General features: G+C 48.8%; 1 protein-coding gene across 1 annotated transcript; it reads right to left on the bottom strand.

Moving 5' to 3' along the window:
* Window positions 1–743: 743 nt before the first annotated feature.
* LOC306816826 (uncharacterized protein) lies at window positions 744–18413 on the bottom strand (the record flags this gene model as incomplete). Its single annotated transcript, XM_079333278.1, has 5 exons — window positions 744–1243; window positions 3013–3177; window positions 14501–14665; window positions 15773–15964; window positions 18398–18413. 5 exons carry the CDS (start codon window positions 18411–18413, stop codon window positions 918–920), a joined length of 864 nt encoding a protein of 287 aa, XP_079189404.1. The 3' UTR covers window positions 744–917.
* Window positions 18414–18752: the final 339 nt, after the last annotated feature.

The following is an 18752-nucleotide window of genomic DNA, read 5'->3' on the forward strand; positions in this document are numbered from 1 at the left end:
ATTTTATCACTGGAAGTTTTTGATGTTGCAATTTTTCGGCAACTTCATTCAAAGAATCATCATTTAAAAACGACTTTTTGGAAACGTCAGGATAATTTTCACACAGCCAGCGTACTAACATTTTCAAATCCCCCATTAAAAACTGAAAATTGCGGCGACGAAGAATGTTTTTAAATTGGAGATAAATTTCCCACTGTGAGCAGATGTATTTTACTGGCATTTTTTACCCCAAGTCTCTTCCCAACACGCGAGAGTAAAAGAAGAAAAAGCAAAGAGTGCTGCAGAGTTTCAAACTCACCACAGTAAGATTAAAAAACAGTCTTGGGCTGGTTAATGCAGATGCAATCACAGAAGAGTCCCGGTTTCGAGCGCCATTTGTTTCATTGAGATGTTGCTTGGGGTGAAAACGAGTAAAGGAGCAGGAAAGGCTTTTGCAGGAGTTTTACAGAGATGTTTATTTCAGCCACGCGTGCATCATTCAGGGTCCAGGGAACAAAGGTGAAGGGGCTTGTGGAGGTCCAAGTTTAAGTACACGGGATGAGCAGGCAGTGAAATCCTTAGGGACCAGTTACCAAGGGAAACGGGGTGTCCAAGGGAGGATTTAGGGTGAAAAGGCAACAGGGGAAGATAGTGAGAGTGACAGAAAGGCTGACCGACAGGGAGAGGGCACGGGGTTGACGCAGGGAAAAGAACAGGGATTGCATTCCCTAGTTGGGAGCACCTTTCTGGGCTCCACAGGGGAGCACCAGAAGGTCAGTGGGGAAAAGGACAAAGACGGGAACAAGACTTCATGGGGGACCCTTAGCAAGTATCAGGTACTGAGAGAACTCCCAGCACACACCCTCTGCAAAGATGGGGGACACAAGAGGCACTTTCAGCACCTGCATCTGCAGAGAACACTTCAGCATGGAGGTGTTTCAGTGCCATGGACCACAGAAACTGTTCCCCATGGAAGGACTGTTCCTGCCCCTGCCCTCTGAGGGGCTGTGCAGGATGAGCTCACAGGGTGGTTGGACTGTAGAGCAGCTTCTGCCTTCGCATGGATGAAAGTTTGCTTGGCAATGGCCCTGCTCACCTTGGTTCTTCTCTTCCAGCTCTTCTTTGAGAACCTGAAGCTCATTGTTTATGGTCTCCAGACATTCATCTATATCATCTTCTAGAGTCTCAATTTTTCGAGAGAGCTGCCGTTTGTTCTTCCTCAACATGGTTTCCAGGGCTAATGCAATATCCTCCACATTCATTTCTGTGAAGAAAGAACAATATCAGTGGGCCACTGATGTTTCCTCCTTGAGCAGGAGAACAGCTATCTGATACAAGCATGCCCACAGGCTCTGATTTAACCTGCCTGACACAGGGTCTCTCTTCAGGGCTCTCCTGTAGGGGAATTTTATCTTCTTCCTTCCCTCTTAGAAATGCTTAACTTGCAGAAATTCCATTTGGCCATGAAGGCACAATCTGGAAATGGTTTTAACTTTACCCTCAGACTTTTAGCAGGGAGGGGACAAGAAATGCAAAGCAAATTTTCATCTCTTTCCAACCTTTCATTTCTGCTTTCTGCAACCCAGTATATAGAGCTCCACCATTGAAAAGTGGGTCACAGCCTTAATTCTAAGCCCACAATGGCTTGAGCCAGCAGGAATTCCAGGGGGCTCCCTGCCCTGCCCTGGACTGCTCCTTGCTGTGGCTTTGCTGGCTGCAGCTGCCCCAAGAACATGCCCCAGTGTCAGGTAATGGCAATTGTGGGAGCCCAGGACATACCCCTGGCCTCTTTGGGGGTCTCAAAACTCCCCTGACAAGGTCTTAAAGACTCCTGAGTGAGATCCTGGTGTCTCAGGCACTGAATTCTAACCTCTGGGGGAAATTGCCAACCCAGAGGGAATGGAAACAAGCTACCAAAATCAGTAAAGTGTAAATTAGATTGTTAGTACGTAGATATATAGACCTTTTGGATTTTTTATGATAAGGGACACATGGCCAAGATGGAGAATTTGGGGGGTGGATACCTTTTCCTCCTTCTCCATGTCATCCATGTTGGGTGACAACTTGGCACCTTAGATTGGATGGGGTCAGGGCTGGACCATTTAATGAAATTGTACTGTATTGGGAAAATTTTGTGAACATGTAATACGTAGTACAAACTATATAAGATAAGCCCTGCCTTCACCAGGCAGATTCTACTTTGGATGCCCAGCTGGGCAGACTGCTGCTGGCCAAGTAAAAGGTCCTGAGATAAGAAACAATAAACACTCCTTGAAACAAGAGAAAACCATCTCCAGCAATCTCTCTTCGGCTGCTTCGGGGAAAACCAGGGTTTGAACCACCTCATGTGATTACCTGAGGTGATCTCGGGCCAAAGGAGAAACCTCACACAGGGACAGCCGATCCTTCCTCAGCTTTCCCTGCCCTTGGGCCAAGAGGATTTTTCCAACACACTTTGTGTCCAGCCTGAGCCAGGCCCAGGGCCACAGGTTGGGGCTAGCCCGGCCACATTGCAGTCTGTGCCCTGGCTGACTCCTTCCCTGCCCAGCACAAGCTCCTGCAGGCACAGCTGCTCTCTGCATTCCCTGTGCTCACAGACACAGCCAGGCTCTGCCCAGGGAAGCTCCCCTCCCTGCTGATCACCAACAGGGAAACAAGGCTGATCTCACATGTGCCCCAGCACAGGACCAGCAGTGCTGGAGCACCAGAAGGCCAGTGGGGAAAGGGACAGAGACGGGAACAGGACTCCAAGGAGGACCTTTAGCAAGTATCAGGCACTGAGAGAACTCCCAGCACACACCCTCTGCAAAAATAGGGCCACAAGAGGCTCTTTCAGCACCTGCACCTGTGGAGAACACTTCAGCATGGAAGTGCTTCAGTGCCATGGACCACAGAAGCTGTTCCCCATGGAAGGAATGTCCCTGCCCCTGCCCTCTGAGGGGATGAGCAGGATGAGCTCACAGGGTGGTTGGCCTGTAGAGAAGCTTCTGCCTTCGCATGGATGAAAGTTTGCTTGACAAAGGTCCTGCTCACCTTGGTTCTTCTCCAGCTCTGCTCTGCGAACCTGAAGCTCATACTTTATGGTCTTTGGCCAATCTTCTACATCTTCTTCCAGAGTTTGAATTCTTCGGGAGAGCTGCCGGACATTCTTCCTCAGTCTGGATTCCAGGACCCGTGCCCTTTCCTTCTTGTTCTTTCCTGTGAAGAAAGAACACTGGGCCACTGTTGTTTCCTCCTTGAGTAGGAGACCAGCAATCTGACACAGGCATGCCCAAAGGCTCTGATATACCTTCCACGGCACAGGGTCTCTCCTCAGGGCTCTCTTGTGGGTGGTTTTTTCCTTCCTCTTTTCCCCTGTTGGGGATTTGGTTTATTTTGTTTCAGCTTAAAGGATTTTTCCCATTATCATGCTAATGGAGCCTTGCTCTTTTGATGAGTCTGGACAAAGGAGTAGGTGGGAGAGAGCTTCCGGGAGGGGCTACTCGTGTTTCTGGCGACCTCGGAGGGAGAGGATCCCCGTCTACAGCACACGTGTTGAGAACGCAGCAGAGCCAGACCCTCTGCAATTAACTGCTCTGCATCTGCCCTATTCCAGCCTCCTACCTCTGAGGACACAGCTGATCACCGGGACACAAATGATGAGCAAGGAGCTGCCCCCTCCAGCCCACTCCCATCTGAGGCACAGCACAGCTGCTGCCGCCCCCGACCCTCCTGTTCCTGCCTGCTCTCCACAGCGCTGCCTGCTCTGCCCTGTCTGCACCTCTGGGACCCGGACCACTGGGACACTCTGAGAGAGTGTGCCTGCAGCTACAGAAAGGACTGAAACTGAGTTATCTGTTCTGTTTTGTTGGTAATTTTAACAACTGCTGTTTTTTCTGCTTGTACGGTTAAATATGTATTAGTAGAAGAGCTGTTACTCCTACCCCATTATCTCTGTCTTGGAGTCCTTGATTCAAACAATTATAATACTTAGAGGGAGTGGAATTAAATTCTCTATTTCAAAGAGAAGCTCCTGCTTTTATTGGCAGACACCTGTCCTTCAAACTAGGACACCCCCATGGAAATCCTCAACTTGCAGGAATTCCATTTGGCCATGAAGGCACAATCTGAAAATGGTTTTAACTTTACCCTCAAACTTTTAGCAGGGTGACGACAACTGTGGAGACCCAGAAAAGTGTTCCCAACTAGGGAATGCAACCCCTGTTCTGTTCCCTAAGTCAACCCCCTGCTCTCTCCCTGTCCGTCAGCCTTTAGGTCACTCCCGCCCTAATTCCGTGTTAGCCCTTTACCCTAACCTCACCCTTTTGCTACCTCCATGTCTCCCGGAAATTGGTTGGTCCCTGATGCTCTCCCAGCCCTGGGCATCTCAAGTACTTAAACCTGCACCCTCACAAGACCCTTTGCTTTTGTTCCCCGAACCATGGACGGTGCACATTTGACTGAAATAAACATCACTGAAAAACCTTCACAAAGGCATTTCCTGCTCCTTTACTCGCCTTTCACCCCAAGCAATATCTAGATGTAACAGACAAGAAACGTAAAGCAAATTTTTATCTCTTTCCAACCTTTTATTTCTGCTTTCTGCAGCCCAGTAAATAGAGTTCCGCCATTGAAAAGTGGGTCAAAGCCTTAATTCCAAGTCCACAATGGCTTGAGCCAGCAGGAATTCCAGGGGGTTCCCTACCCTGCCCTAGGCTGCTATTTGCCACAGCACTGAGAGAACTCCCAGCACACACCCTCTGCAGAAATAGGGACACAAGAGGCTCTTTCAGCACCTGCACCTGCAGAGAACACTTCAGCATGGAGGTGTTTCAGTGCCATGGACCACAGAAGCTGTTCCCCATGGAAGGACTGTCCCTGCCCCTGCCCTCTGAGGGGCTGAGCAGGATGAGCTCACAGGGTGGTTGCCCTGTAGAGAAGCTTCTGCCTTCGCATGGATGAAAGTTTGCTTGACAAAGGTCCTGCTCACCTTGGTTCTTCTCCAGCTCTGCTCTGAGGAGATGAAAGTCATAATTTAATGTATCCAGACGTTGCTCTGTATCATTTTCAAGTGTCTGAATTTTTTGAGAAAGCTGCTGCTTGTTCTTCCTCAACATGGATTCCAGAGCTAATGCAATATCCTCCACATTCATTTCTGTGAAGAAAGAACAATATCAGTGGGCCACTGATGTTTCATCCTTGAGCAGGAGAACAGCTATCTGACACAAGCATGCCCACAGGTTCTGATGTAACCTGCCTGACAAAGGGTCTCTCCTCAGGGCTCTCCTGTAGGGGAATTTTATCTTCTTCCTTCCCCCTTAGAAATGCTTAACTTGCAGAAATTCCATTTGGCCATGAAGGCACAATCTGGAAATGGTTTTAACTTTACCCTCAGACTTTTAGCAGGGAGGGGACAAGAAATGCAAAGCAAATTTTCATCTCTTTCCAACCTTTCATTTCTGCTTTCTGCAACCCAGTAAATAGAGCTCCACCATTGAAAAGTGGGTCAAAACCTTAATTCTAAGCCCACAATGGCTTGAGCCAGCAGGAATTCCAGGGGGTTCCCTGCCCTGCCCTAGGCTGCTCCTTGCTGTGGCTTTGATGGCTGCAGCTGCCCCAAGAACATGCCCCAGGGTCAGGAAAGGCCAATCCTTCCTCAGCTTTCCCTGCTCTGGGGCCAAGAGGATTTTCCCAACACACTTTGTGTCCAGCCTGAGCCAGACCCAGGGCCACAGGCTGGGGCCAGCCCAGCCACATTGCAGTTTGTGCCCTGGCTGACTCCTTCCCTGCCTAGCACCAGCTCCTGCAGGCACAGCTGCTCTCTGTATTCCCTGTGCTCACAGACACAGCCAGGCTCTGCCCAGGGAAGCTCCCCTCCCTGCTGATCACCAACAGGGAAACAAGGCTGATCTCACATGTGCCCCAGCACGGGACCAGCAGTGTAGGAGCACCAGAAGGCCAGTGGGGAAAGGGACAGAGATGGGAACAAGACTCCAAGGAGGACCCTTAGCAAGTATCAGGCACTGAGAGAACTCCCAGCACACACCCTCTGCAAAAATAGGGCCACAAGAGGCTCTTTCAGCACCTGCATCTGCAGAGAACACTTCAGCATGGAGGTGCTTCAGTGCCATGGACCACAGAAACTGTTCCCCATGGAAGGAATGTCCCTGCCCCTGCCCTCTGAGGGGATGAGCAGGATGAGCTCACATGGTGGTTGGACTGTAGGGCAGCTTCTGCCTTCGCATGGATGAAAGTTTGCTTGACAAAGGTCCTGCTCACCTTGGTTCTTCTCCAGCTCTGCTTTGAGGACCTGAAGCTCATTGTTTATGGTCTCCTGACATTCATCTATATCATCTTTCAGAGTGTCAATTTTTTGAGAGAGCTGCCGCTTGCTCTTCCTCAACATGGTTTCCAGGGCTAAGGATATATCCTCCACATTCATTTCTGTGAAGAAAGAACGATATCAGTGGGCCACTGATGTTTCCTCCTTGAGCAGGAGAACAGCTATCTGACACAAGCATGCCCACAGGCTCTGATTTAACCTGCCTGACACAGGGTCTCTCCTCAGGGCTCTCCTGTGGGAGGATTTTTCCCTCCTCCTTCCCCATTAGAAATCCTCAACTTGCAGGAATTCCATTTGGCCATGAAGGCACAATCTGGATATATTTTCTGGGGTGACATTATGGTGCTTGTATCCCTAATTGTGTGTTCTGTTTGATTTGTGTTTATGCCTGTTATTATGTTCTGTGCTTTCTTAACTGACTCTGAAAGTGAAGGTTTGTTTTGTCTTGTTATCAGCGGACTCACCTCCCCCATGGTCTCTGCTTAGGGGTGGCTAGGCTTGCTTGCTTGCTTTCTTTGCTTGCTTTGCTTGCTTGCTTTGCTTGCTTGCTTTTGCTTTTGCTTTTGCTTATTAGCTAGTTTAGCTAGGCAGTCCAATTTCTTTCCCTGGACTTTTTTTCTTTCTTTCTTTCTTTCCCTTTCCTGAATACCATCTGAACCTGTTCCAGACAGGGACCTGGGAGACACCAAGGAACACCAGGAGTCTGCATTTTATGATCTGCAGCAGTTATCCCCAGCGCCAGAGATAGATAACTTGCCGATCACTGGCAGGAGAGACTTTCTGAGTTTGTCATCCTCTCAGAGCCATGAAGGAGCTTTTTTGTCATTTGGGGCTGTTCATTTTTTTCTTGTGTTGGGGAGTGCTTTGTTTATTAAATAAACAGGTTTTTTCCACTTTTCTCTCAGGAAATTCTTCCCAAACCTGGTGGTGAGGGGAGGCGTCATGGGGGTTTGTTTTCTGGGGGCTCCTTCCAGAAGGTTTCCCCAAATTTGCCCTAAACCAGGACAAATATTTTGGCGCCCAAGGCTTGGGGCTCAAGATGGAGAAAAAAATTTTGTTCTAATAATATTTTGGTTCCAATTACTTTGTGTTGGTATAGAGTGGTTACTGGCTATGGTGTTTGAACTCAGAATGTCTCTTGGGGTGGAGGCCTTCATGTCTTTCTGGTCCCTAGGGTTTTTTGAAGTCCTAATAACTCTGTGGTCCCTAGGTTTATTTTCTTATCCAGAAATAGCTCTGGTATTGTCCCTAATATGTAGTTTCTGTAGTAGAGGGGCACTGACCAGAATATTCATCAGGCTGGGCTTGGTTGCAATGGCTTTCAGGAGGTTTATAAAGATGCTGGAGTCTGTTCCAGGAATGCATGGATCATGGTTATGGTTGTGTACCCAGTTTGTTAGAGGAGAAGCAGGGGATGAGGCTTTTCAGCCTTTGTTTTCCTTCTTCTCCTCTGAATTTGTTACATCCGTATTAGAGAATATTCAGTTTCCCTGAATGTTAAAGAGACCATCTTTCTGGTGTTTAATCAAGTAAGCTTTCTCTATACAGTCTGGAGTTTCTATAGAATAAGAGATGAGATTTCTAGAGGGGCTGATGAGACTCCTGACTTAGGAGTTGAGCCAAGCGTGAGGAATCCTGAGTGGTGTGGGAAATGGGAGGATATGGGCCAAATCTTAAAGGAATTTTCTGACCCTATAGTCTGGGACTTGCCATATGAACAAATTCAGAATCCAGCTGAGGTGGCAAAGTACCTGAAGGAGAAGTGCCATGATAACTCTAGGGAGAAAAAGATCACTACAGTGAGCTGGGCCCTGGCATATGCTTATCCTACCCTGTTAGTTACTGTAGGGCCACAGACAGAGGAAAGGGAACAGGGAGATAAATCAGCCACTATCCCAGTCAGTCAGGCTGCAGACAACACCCCAAGCTTGAGGCCAGCAGCTAAACCAGACAGTAAGCCTCAACCAATGACTGTTGCTACCACCACGAGAAGTGGAAAGCGCACGGCCAAGACCAATCGACCAGTGGAGGACGATGGTGATGATGATGCAGGAGAAGGACCCTCAATGTCTCCTGAAATTAAACCAGGAGTCAAAGCAACCAGTGCAAGATCAGAGGCCAATATTGAGTCCTTTTCCCTAAAGGCCCTCCATGGTCTACGAAAGGATTACACTTGATGACCTGAGGAGTCTATAATTAGTTGCCTGGTCCGGCTTTGGGATGCTGCAGGCAAGGCTACAATTCTGGACAGCACTAAGGGAGGCATCTGGGATCCCTGTCACATGATCCCATCATCAACCAAGGAATTATCAGGGGGGCTAACCCTCACAGCCTCTGGGCACAGGTCCTGGACAGTGTAGCACAAAGATATTTATATGCAGACTATCTGTATATGCAGCAGACACAATGGAAGACTATAGAGGGATCCAACGCCTGAGAGAGATGATAGTGGAAGAGATTATCTTCTCAGATGACATAACAACTAAGAATCCAGATTTAGTACCATGTACACCTGTGATGTAGAGAAAACTCGTGCGACTTGGGTCACATGAATACGCTTCTGCTTTAGTGATAACTAAGCGGGATAAGAGGGAAGAGACTGTGCTCAATATGGCAAAGAAGCTCCGAGCGTATGCAGATGCTGTACATGGCCCAACACATGACAGAATTGCAGCTGTGGAAATACAACTGCAGAAATTAGAAGATAAGATAGAGGAGAATCATAGGAGACTCAGGGAGCAGATTAAGAAGGACCTCCTCCAAATCTCGGCTGTGCAAATTAGAGGCCCTGGTATTCAACGCAGACATTCCCCCTATGGGGAGAGAAGGTACACCCCCCAAGCTGATCTGTGGTTCTTCCTACATGATTGTGGAGAAAACATGAGGAGATGGGATGGAAAATCTACTGCTGCTCTGGCACAACGGGTGTGTGAATTGAAAGAAGGCAAGACTCAAAGAGGAAGTTGCACCAAAAGGAGAGCAGCTCCAGTTGCCCGTAGCCAAATTGCCAAGAATGATGATGATAATGACATGTCCGACCCTCTTGAAGGAACCTCTAAGATGTGTGCCCCAGGAAAGAAGGATAAACAGGCTTAGACGGGCCCTGCCTCCAGCCAGGGTGAGGCAAGGGCAAATCATGTTTTCTGGACTGTGTGGATTCGTTGGCCTGGCACACCGAAACCACAGAAGTATAAAGCATTGGTTGATACTGGTGCACAATGTACATTAGTCCCATCAAGATACGTGGGGACGGAATCTCTCACTATCACTTGGCGGGACTGGTGGATCTCAGGACTTTGCCCTGGTGGAAACTGATGTGAGTCTGACTGGAAAGGAATGGAAAAAACACCCTATTGTGATTGGCCCAGAGGCCCCATGCATTTTAGGCATAGATTACCTCCGAAGGGGGTATTTTAAAGATCCAAAAGGACTCAGGTGGGCATTTGGGATAGCAGCTGTGGTGGCAGAGGGCATCCGGCAATTGAACACATTGCCTGGACTATCTGAGAATCAAATTACAGTAGGACTTCTGAAGGGAGAAGAGCAAAGAGTTCCAATTGCCACCATGACAGTGCACCACCGGCAGTACAGAACAACTTGAGATGCTGTGGTTCCCATCCATAAGATGATCTGAGAGCTGGAAAGGGGTGGTCAGCAAGAGCCACTCACCCTTCAACAGCCCCATCTGGCCTGTGCGCAAATCTGATGGAGAATGGAGATTGATTGTGGACTACAGTGCATTGAATGAAGTGACTCCACCACTTAGTGCTGCCGTGCCAGACATGCTGGAGCTGCAGTATGAGCTGGAGTCCAAGGCAGCAAAGTGGTATGACACCATTGATATTGCCAATGCATTTTTCTCCATTCCTTTGGCAGCAGAGTGCAGGCCTTAGTTTGCCTTTACATGGAGGGGTGTGCAGTATAACTGGAACCGACTGCCCCAGGGGTGGAAGCACAGTCCCACCGTCTGCCAGGGGCTGATCCAGACTACACTAGAAAAGGGTGAGGCTCCAGAACATTTACACTACATTGATGATATCATTGTGTGGGGGAACGCAGCAGCAGAAATATTTGAGAAAGGAGAAAAATTATCCAAATCCTCCTGGAAGCCGGCTTCGCCATCAAGAAGAGAAAAGTTAAGGGTCCTGCTCGGGAGATTCAGTTCCTGCGAGTGAAGTGGCAAGATGGACAGCATCAGATTCCTACTGATGTCATCAAAAAATCATAGCTATGTCCCCACCAACCAACAAGAAGGAGATACAAGCTTTCTTAGGTGCGATAGGTTTCTGGAGGATGCACATTCCTGAGTACAGTCAGATTGTGAGCCCTCTTTACCTGGTTATCCGCAAGAAGAATGATTTCCATTGGGGCCCTGAGCACCAACAATCTTTTGCCCAGATAAAGGAGGAAATTGCTCATGCTGTAGCCCTTGACCTAGTCAGAATGGGACCAGATGTGAAAAATATACTTTACTCTGCAGCTGGGAACCATGGTTTGTCTTGGAGCCTGTGGCAGAAGGTGCCTGGTGAGACCCGAGGCCGATCCTTGGGATTCTGGAGTCAGGGCTGCAGTGGGTCTGAAGGTAACTACACCCCAACAGAGAAGGAAATCTTGGCCGCCCATGAGGGAGTCCAAGACGCTTCAGAAGTGGTTGGTACGGAAGCACAACTCCTTCTGGCACCCCAACTACCAGTGCTGGAGTAGATGTTCAGAGGAAAGGTTCCCTCCACCCACCATGCCACCAGTGCTATATGTAGCAAGTGGATTGCCCTCATCACTCAGTGCGCCCGGTTTAGAAAAATTAATCACCCTGGGATTTTGAAAGTAATTACAAATTGGCCCAAAGGTGAGGATTTTGGTGTCACAGATGAGGAACAAGAACCAGTGACACAGGCTGAAGAAGCTCCACCATACAACCAACTGCCAGCAGAGGAGACACGTTACGCTCTATTCACTGACGGTTCCTGTCGCATCGTAGGGATGAACTGGAGGTGGAAAGCAGCTGTATGGAGCTGCACACAACGGGTCGCAAAGGCCACTGAAGGAGAGGGTGGATCAAGTCAATTTGCTGAACTGAAAGCCATTCAGCTGACCTTACACACTGCAGAAAGAGAGAAGTGGCCAAAGATTTATTTGTACACAGATTCCTGGATGGTAGCCAATGCTCTGTGCGGATGGTGGAAGAGATGGAAAGAGGCGAAATAGCAGCACAGAGGAAAAGCAATTCGGGCTGCTGATGAGTGGAAAGACATTGCTACCAAGCTAAAGAAACTACCTGTGAAGGTTTGCCATGTAGATGCCCAGAAGTAGAGCTAATGACAAGCAGCAAAACCATCAGGCTGCAAAGATAGGGGTGTCAAAGATAGACTTAGATTGGGAGCACAAGGGAGAGTTGTTCCTGGCTCGATGGGCCCACGATGCCTCAGGCCATCAGGGCAGAGATGCCACCTATAAGTGGGCACAAGACTGAGGGGTGGATCTAACCATGGACAGCATCTCTCAGGTTATCCATGACTGTGACACGTGTGCTGTCATCAAGCAACGCAAGCTTGGGTGAAGCCTCTCTGGTATGGGGGGTGATGGTCCAAATATAAGTACGGAGAGGCCTGGCAGATTGACTACATCACACTGCCTCAGACCCGCCAAGGCAAGCGCTACGTGCTGACCATGGTGGAAGCCACCACCGGATGGTTGGAGACCTACGCTGTGCCCCACGCCACTGCTCAGAACACCATCCTGGGCCTGGAAAAGCAAGTCCTCTGGAGGCATAGTACCCCTGAGAGAACTGAGTCAGACAATGAGACTCATTTCAAAAATAGCCTTATAAGCACCTGGGCTAGAGAACATGGCATCAAGTGGGTGTACCATGTTCCCCACCATGCACCAGCAGCAGGGAAAATCGAACAGTGCAATGGTCTGCTTAAAACCACCTTAAAGGCACTTGGTGGGGGGACTTTCAAGAACTGGGGTATTAATCTACCAAAGGCCACATGGTTAGTGAATACCCGAGGCTCCACTAACCGAGCAGGCCCTGCCCAGTCAGAGCCCTTGGGAACACCAGATGGAGATAAGGTTCCAGTGGTACACCTGAAAGGTATGTTAGGAAAAACTGTTTGGGTGAACTCTGCCTGCAGAAAAGACAATCCTGTTCGTGGGGGTGGGTTTTGCTCAAGGACCAGTTTGCACTTGGTGGGTGATGCAAAAGGATGGAGAGAGTTCCTTAATATAGCAGATGAAGTCCCAGTGGCCCATGTCAGAGCTTTGTTAGGGAAGACAGTATGGATCAATTCTGCCTTGAGTAGAGATAAACCAAATTGTGGGATTGTCTTTGCCCAAGGACCAGGTTGCACATGGTGGATAATGCAGAGAGATGGAACAACACGGTATGTACCTCAGGGAGATCTGATTGTGAAGTGAGACATATGCAAATATTGTTTGCTGAATGTTAACACCATTGTCAGTACATTAGATCACACAGACATGAGACAGAAGGAAGTGTGTGTCGAAGGTCTAAGCGAGATAGAAGGAAATGTGTAAGTGTCAAAGGTCTAAGCAAGTGAGATGGAAGGTTTTACTTGATGAAGTTTTTAAATGGTGTTTTGTAGTTTGCTCATGATACGGGGATAAGAGGTGGAATGTCCTGGGGTGACATTATGGTGCTTGTATCCCTAATTGTGTGTTTTGTTTATGCCTGGTATTATGTTCTCTACTTTCATAACTGACTCTGAAAGTGAAGGTTTGTTTTGTCTCGTTATCAGCCGGCTCACCTCCCCCATGGTCTCTGCTTAGGGGTGGCTAGGCTTGCTCGCTTGCTTTCTTTGCTTGCTTTGCTTGCTTGCTTTTGCTTTTGCTTTTGTTTATTAGCTAGTTTAGCTAGGCAGTCCAATTTCTTTCCCTGGACTGTTGTTTTCTTTCTTTCTTTCCCTTTCCTGAATACCATCTGAACCTGTTCCGGATAGGGACCTGGGAGACACCAAGGAACACTAGAAGTCTGCATTTTATGATCTGCAGCAGTCATCCCCAGTGACAGAGACAGATAACTTGCCAATCACTGGCAGGAGAGACTTTCTGAGTTTGTTATCCTCTCAGAGCCATGCAGGAGCTTTTATGTCATTTGGGGCTGTTCAATTTTTTTTCTTGTGTTGGGGAGTGTTTTGTTTGTTAAATAAACAGGTTTTTTCCACTTTTCTCTCAGGAAATTCTTCCTGAACCCAGTGGTGAGGGAAGGAGTCATCGGGGTTTGTATTCTGGGGGCTCCTTCTGGAGGTTTTCTCCATAATTGCCCTAAACAAGGACAAAATGCATTTAACTTTACCCTCAGACTTTTAGCAGGGAGGGGACAAGAAATGTAAAGCAAATTTTCATGACTTTCCAACCTTTCATTTCTGCTTTCTGCAACCCAGTAAACACAGCTCCACCATTGAAAAGAGGGTCACAGCCTTAATTCCAAGCGCACAATGGCTTGAGCCAGCAGGAATTCCAGGGGGTTCCCTGCCCTGCCCTAGGCTGCTCTTTGCTGTGGCTTTGATAGCTGCAGCTGACCCAAGAACACGCTCCAGGTTCAGGGGTTGCCGATCCTTCCTCAGCTTTCCCTGCTCTGGGGCCAAGAGGATTTTCCCAACACACTTTGTGTCCAGCCTGAGCCAGGCCCAGGGCTACAGGCTGGGGCCAGCATGGCCACATTGCAGTTTGTGCCCTGGCTGACTCCTTCCCTGCCTAGCACCAGCTCCTGCAGGCACAGCTGCTCTCTGCACTCCCTGCGCTCACAGACATAGCCAGGCTCTGCCCAGGGAAGCTCCCCTCCCTTCTGATCATCAACAGGGAAACAAGGCTGATCTCACACGTGCCCCAGCACGGGACCAGCAGTGTAGGAGCACCAGAAGGCTAGTGGGGAAAGGGACAGAGATGGGAACAGGACTCCAAGGAGGACCTTTAGCAAGTATCAGGCACTGAGAGAACTCCCAGCACACAACCTCTGCAAAAATAGGGCCACAAGAGGCTCTTTCAGCACCTGCACCTGCAGAGAACACTTCAGCATGGAGGTGTTTCAGTGCCATGGACCACAGAAGCTGTTCCCCATGGAAGGATTGTCCCTGCCCTCCGAGGGGCTGTGCAGGATGAGCTCACAGGGTGGTAGGACTGTAGAGCAGCTTCTGCCTTCGCATGGCTGGAAGTCTGCTTGGCAATGGCTCTGCTCACCTTGGTTCTTCTCCAGCTCTGCTCTGCAAATGTGAAGCTCATACTTTATGGTGTTTGGCCAATCCTCTACATCTTCTTCCAGAGTTTGAATTCTTCGGGAGAGCTGCCGGACATTCTTCCTCAACCTGGATTCCAGGGCCTGTGCCCTTTCCTTCTCCTTCTTTCCTGTGAAGAAAGAACACTGGGCCACTGTTGTTTCCTCCTTGAGCAGGAGAACAGCTATCTGACACAAGCATGCCCACAGGCTCTGATTTAACATCCCTGAAACAGGGTCTCTCTCCAGGGCTTTCTTGTGGGTGGCTTTTTTCCATCCTCTTATCCCCTTAGAAAACCTCAACTTGCAGGAATTCCATTTGGACATGAAGGCACAATCTGGAAATGGTTTTAACTTTACCCTCAGACTTTTAGCAGGGAGGGGACAAGAAACGTAAAGCAAATTTTTATCTCTTTCCAACCTTTCATTTCTGCTTTCTGCAACCCAGTAAATAGAGCTCCACCATTGAAAAGTGGGTCAAAACCTTAATTCTAAGCCCACAATGGCTTGAGCCAACAGGAATTCCAGGGGGTTCCCTACCCTGCCCTAGGCTGCTCTTTGCTGTGGCTTTGCTGCCTGCAGCTGCCCCAAGAACTTGCCCCAGAGTCAGGGAAGGTCGATCCTTCCTCAGCTTTCCCTGCTCTGGGTCATGAGGCTTTTCCCTACAAACTTTGTGTCCAGCCTGAGCCAGGCCCAGGGCCACAGGTTGGGGCTAGCCCGGCCACATTGCAGTCTGTGCCCTGGCTGACTCCTTCCCTGCCCAGCACCAGCTCCTGCAGGCACAGCTGCTCTCTGTATTCCCTGTGCTCACAGACACGGCCAGGCTCTGCCCAGGGAAGCTCCCCTCCCTGCTGATCACCAACAGGGAAACAAGACTGATCTCACATGTGCCCCAGCACAGGACCAGCAGTGTAGGAGCACCAGAAGACCAGTGGGGAAAAGGACGGCAACAGGACTCCAAGGTGGGACCCTTAGCAAGTATCAGGCACTGAGAGAACTCCCAGCACACATCCTCTGCAAAAATAGGGACACAAGGGGCTCTTTCAGCACCTGCACCTGCAGAGAACACTTCAGCATGGAGGTGTTTCAGTGCCATGGACCACGGAAGCTGTTCCCCATGGAAGGAATGCCCCTGCCCTCTGGGGGGCTGTGCAGGATGAGCTCACAGGGTGGTTGGACTGTAGAGCAGCTTCTGCCTTCGCATGGATGAAAGTCTGCTTGACAAAGGTCCTGCTCACCTTGGGGCTTCTCCAGCTCTGCTCTGAGGAGCTGAAACTCATACTGTGTGGACCCCTCAAATTTTTTGAAATTTTCATGCAGATATTCTATTTTATTCTTGAGGTCCTGGTAGCCCTTGCCTGTCTTGCACTCCAGGTCCTTTATGGTGTTGGATTCTTGGTGCTTTTTGGTCTTCTCTGTGTTTCTCCATTCTGTACAAAAAGATTAGTGTCACTGGGAAACTGACATTTCTCCTTTGAGCAGAAGACCACCCAGTCTCCCTGCGGATACTCATATTCTCTTTTTAAAAGTCTCTTCCTGAGGGTCTCTTAGATCTTTCTGCTGGTTGTTTTTTTCTTCCTCTCTCTGGAGAACTAATCACTTCAGAGTAATTAAACACTGTGCTCAAGGTTCAATGTGGAAAAGTTTTTTTCTTTTTTCCTTTATTTCTTTGTTCAGAGGAGAAACAAAAAACTCAGGCTTAGTTCCCTCACGTCCTGCCTGTCCACCAACTTATTTGCTCCAGACCTCTCTTTCTTTAGATCATCCTTTCTAATTCAGTAGCCTTGGAAAAGAATTCACTCATCCCTGAAAAACAGAGATGAGGAATTCACAGGCTGATGCACCTCTGGGTACCACTTACTACTACCCTGGCTTTCAAATACTATTGCAACAGGAGTTTGCTCTGGGAAGAAGCCTTGGCCTCCCTACTGTAGCCCCAGTTTTCTTCCTGATATGGAAACTTTTCTCTAACAGCTTCTGCTTGTTGTAAGGAGTATTGGCGCTACTGAGAGCCCTTCTAAATATGGGTTTGGAGCTCCTGTGCTGCTGGTGAGGAATACTGGGAGGAATCCCAATCTCACAGCCCAAAGGCCTGGACATAGTGGAGAGCTCCGGTCACACTAAATTCCAAGTGTTCCTTGAGGGAATGACATTCCCCTGATAGCATCCCAGTTGGAAAGAGCAGGGGCAGGAGGACAGCTGGCCTCAGAATCCAGGAGGTGCAATCCAGCAGAGGCCAGGCTGTCCTGGTCTGGGCTGGGAGAATCCCACTGCTGGAATATCTCTGCACCCTGGAATCTTGGGCATCTGCACAGGGAAGGGCATGGGGAAGGGCAGTATAACAAAGGACTGGCTGGAGACCTTTGGAAATGGGAATTTATGGACAGTGGGATTGTTTGATCTGACTGCACCAGGCCATCATGCACAACAGACCTCTGGATCTCCTTCTTGCTTGGCAGGGTTTAGTTTCCAGGTAGTGTGGGCAAGGACTGGCACTGACCTGCACAGAAAGGCTTCTGCCTTTTGTCCCTGTAGCTAAGCCCAGGTTGAGATTCCTTCTTTAGTGCTCAAAGAAAGGAAATGAAGGGATGTGCTATGTTCCTAGAAGGGATGTGCTATGTCTTTGAAATTGTTACCAATCGCAAGGAACACCCTCTGCTAGAGTAGGACGTGTCTCTGGTCAATGGTCACCCCTCTGACAAAACTGATCCCACCCTAAAAGCCAGGCCTTCTGCTGTGCTTTCGGGGGAGAGACCTCCACTGGCCTCGCTTCTCTCAGGGATAACACATCTCATCCCATCCCATCCCACCCCATCCCATATCATGGATGGTCACAGACAAGAGAAATGGTATACATGAGTCCACACTCACAGTATTCGTTGTATATCTTGTCGATTATTGCTACTATGACTTTCTCAGCCACACAGGAAGCTACTGTACCTACTGCAAATCAGGTACATATGAAAACAAAAACAGAAAAAAAATCAGGACATTAACAAGGGCCTTTCCCCAAGGAACTCCAGGACTGCACTGAGCAGGTTCTGGGGCAGAACACATCCCACAGCTGGCCCAGGAGCCATGAGGTCCTGTGGACCAGGAGCCCCACAGCAATGCTGGTGGGTTCGTGACCCTCGGGGCCACCGAGGCTCTCCTGGGCCAGGAAGCTGCCTCAGCTGCCACAGCTCTCAGGCACCACACAGCTGCCTCAGTCCCACCAGAGCACAGCCACCCTCGAGAGGGTGAGACCCTTCTGCCTCACACTCCAGAGTGGAGAGGAACCTCCCAGCTCCCTTCACTGTCCCTTGGCACATTCATTTCAGTCTGACCCTCAAAGCCTTGTTCAGCAACACCCCCTGCTAGAGTAGGACATGTCTCTGGTTAAAGAAGGTCGCCCTCTGACCAAACTGATCCCACCCCAAAGGCCAGGCCTTCTGCTGTGCTCTGGGAGAGGTTCTGCAGGCAATGTGTTCGGGGGAGAGACCTCCACTGGCCTCACTTCTCTCAGGGATGACACATTCCATCACAAGGACTCCCAAGGATGGCCACAGACAAGAGCAATGGGACACATGAGTCCACATTTACTTATGGTCTCAAATTGGCCTCCTTGGAGGCCAATGCTGCCATGAACTCCTTTCTTCTTGGCCATTAGGTTCACATTGGAATAAAAAGAAAAATGAAAAAGAGGAAGCTTCATTGCAAAATTTCCCTAAGGATTTTCCCTATGGAAGCATTGAAGAGATCTTTGGGATATATCTCAAAATATATATCCCTTATACTACCCAAATCTCTGATCTACTCAGAGTTTTAAAATTTAATTATTTTCCCTTCTATCAATGTCTAAATAGAAGTAATACAGCTCTTACCAAACTTTTCAGCCATGTTCGTGTTTCCATTCTTCTGCGTACTTTTCTCAAGACTCGTTCTGCAATGCAAGGGAAAAGAGGGGAAAAATCTCTGTGGTGGGCACAGGATTAGAGAAGATAACAATTGTTAAGATGTTCTGCTCTACTCCCAGCTGGTCCCTAACCCATCTTGTCTGCCCTGGAGCTCTGAGAATTCTCACAGACACACACATCATCTTCCTTGGTCAAAGTTAAGACTTTCTGCTTTTGCAGAGTGCAGAACCTGGTGTCCAACCCCAGCCACAATTTTCCACAGTTGTAAGAGACCATTTTCAGTTCCTTCAAACTCATATCCTGGAAGTTATCCTGATCAGTT

This window comes from Erithacus rubecula (assembly GCF_903797595.1).
Source record: "Erithacus rubecula genome assembly, contig: scaffold_90_arrow_ctg1, whole genome shotgun sequence".
Taxonomy (NCBI): Eukaryota; Metazoa; Chordata; class Aves; order Passeriformes; family Muscicapidae; genus Erithacus; species Erithacus rubecula.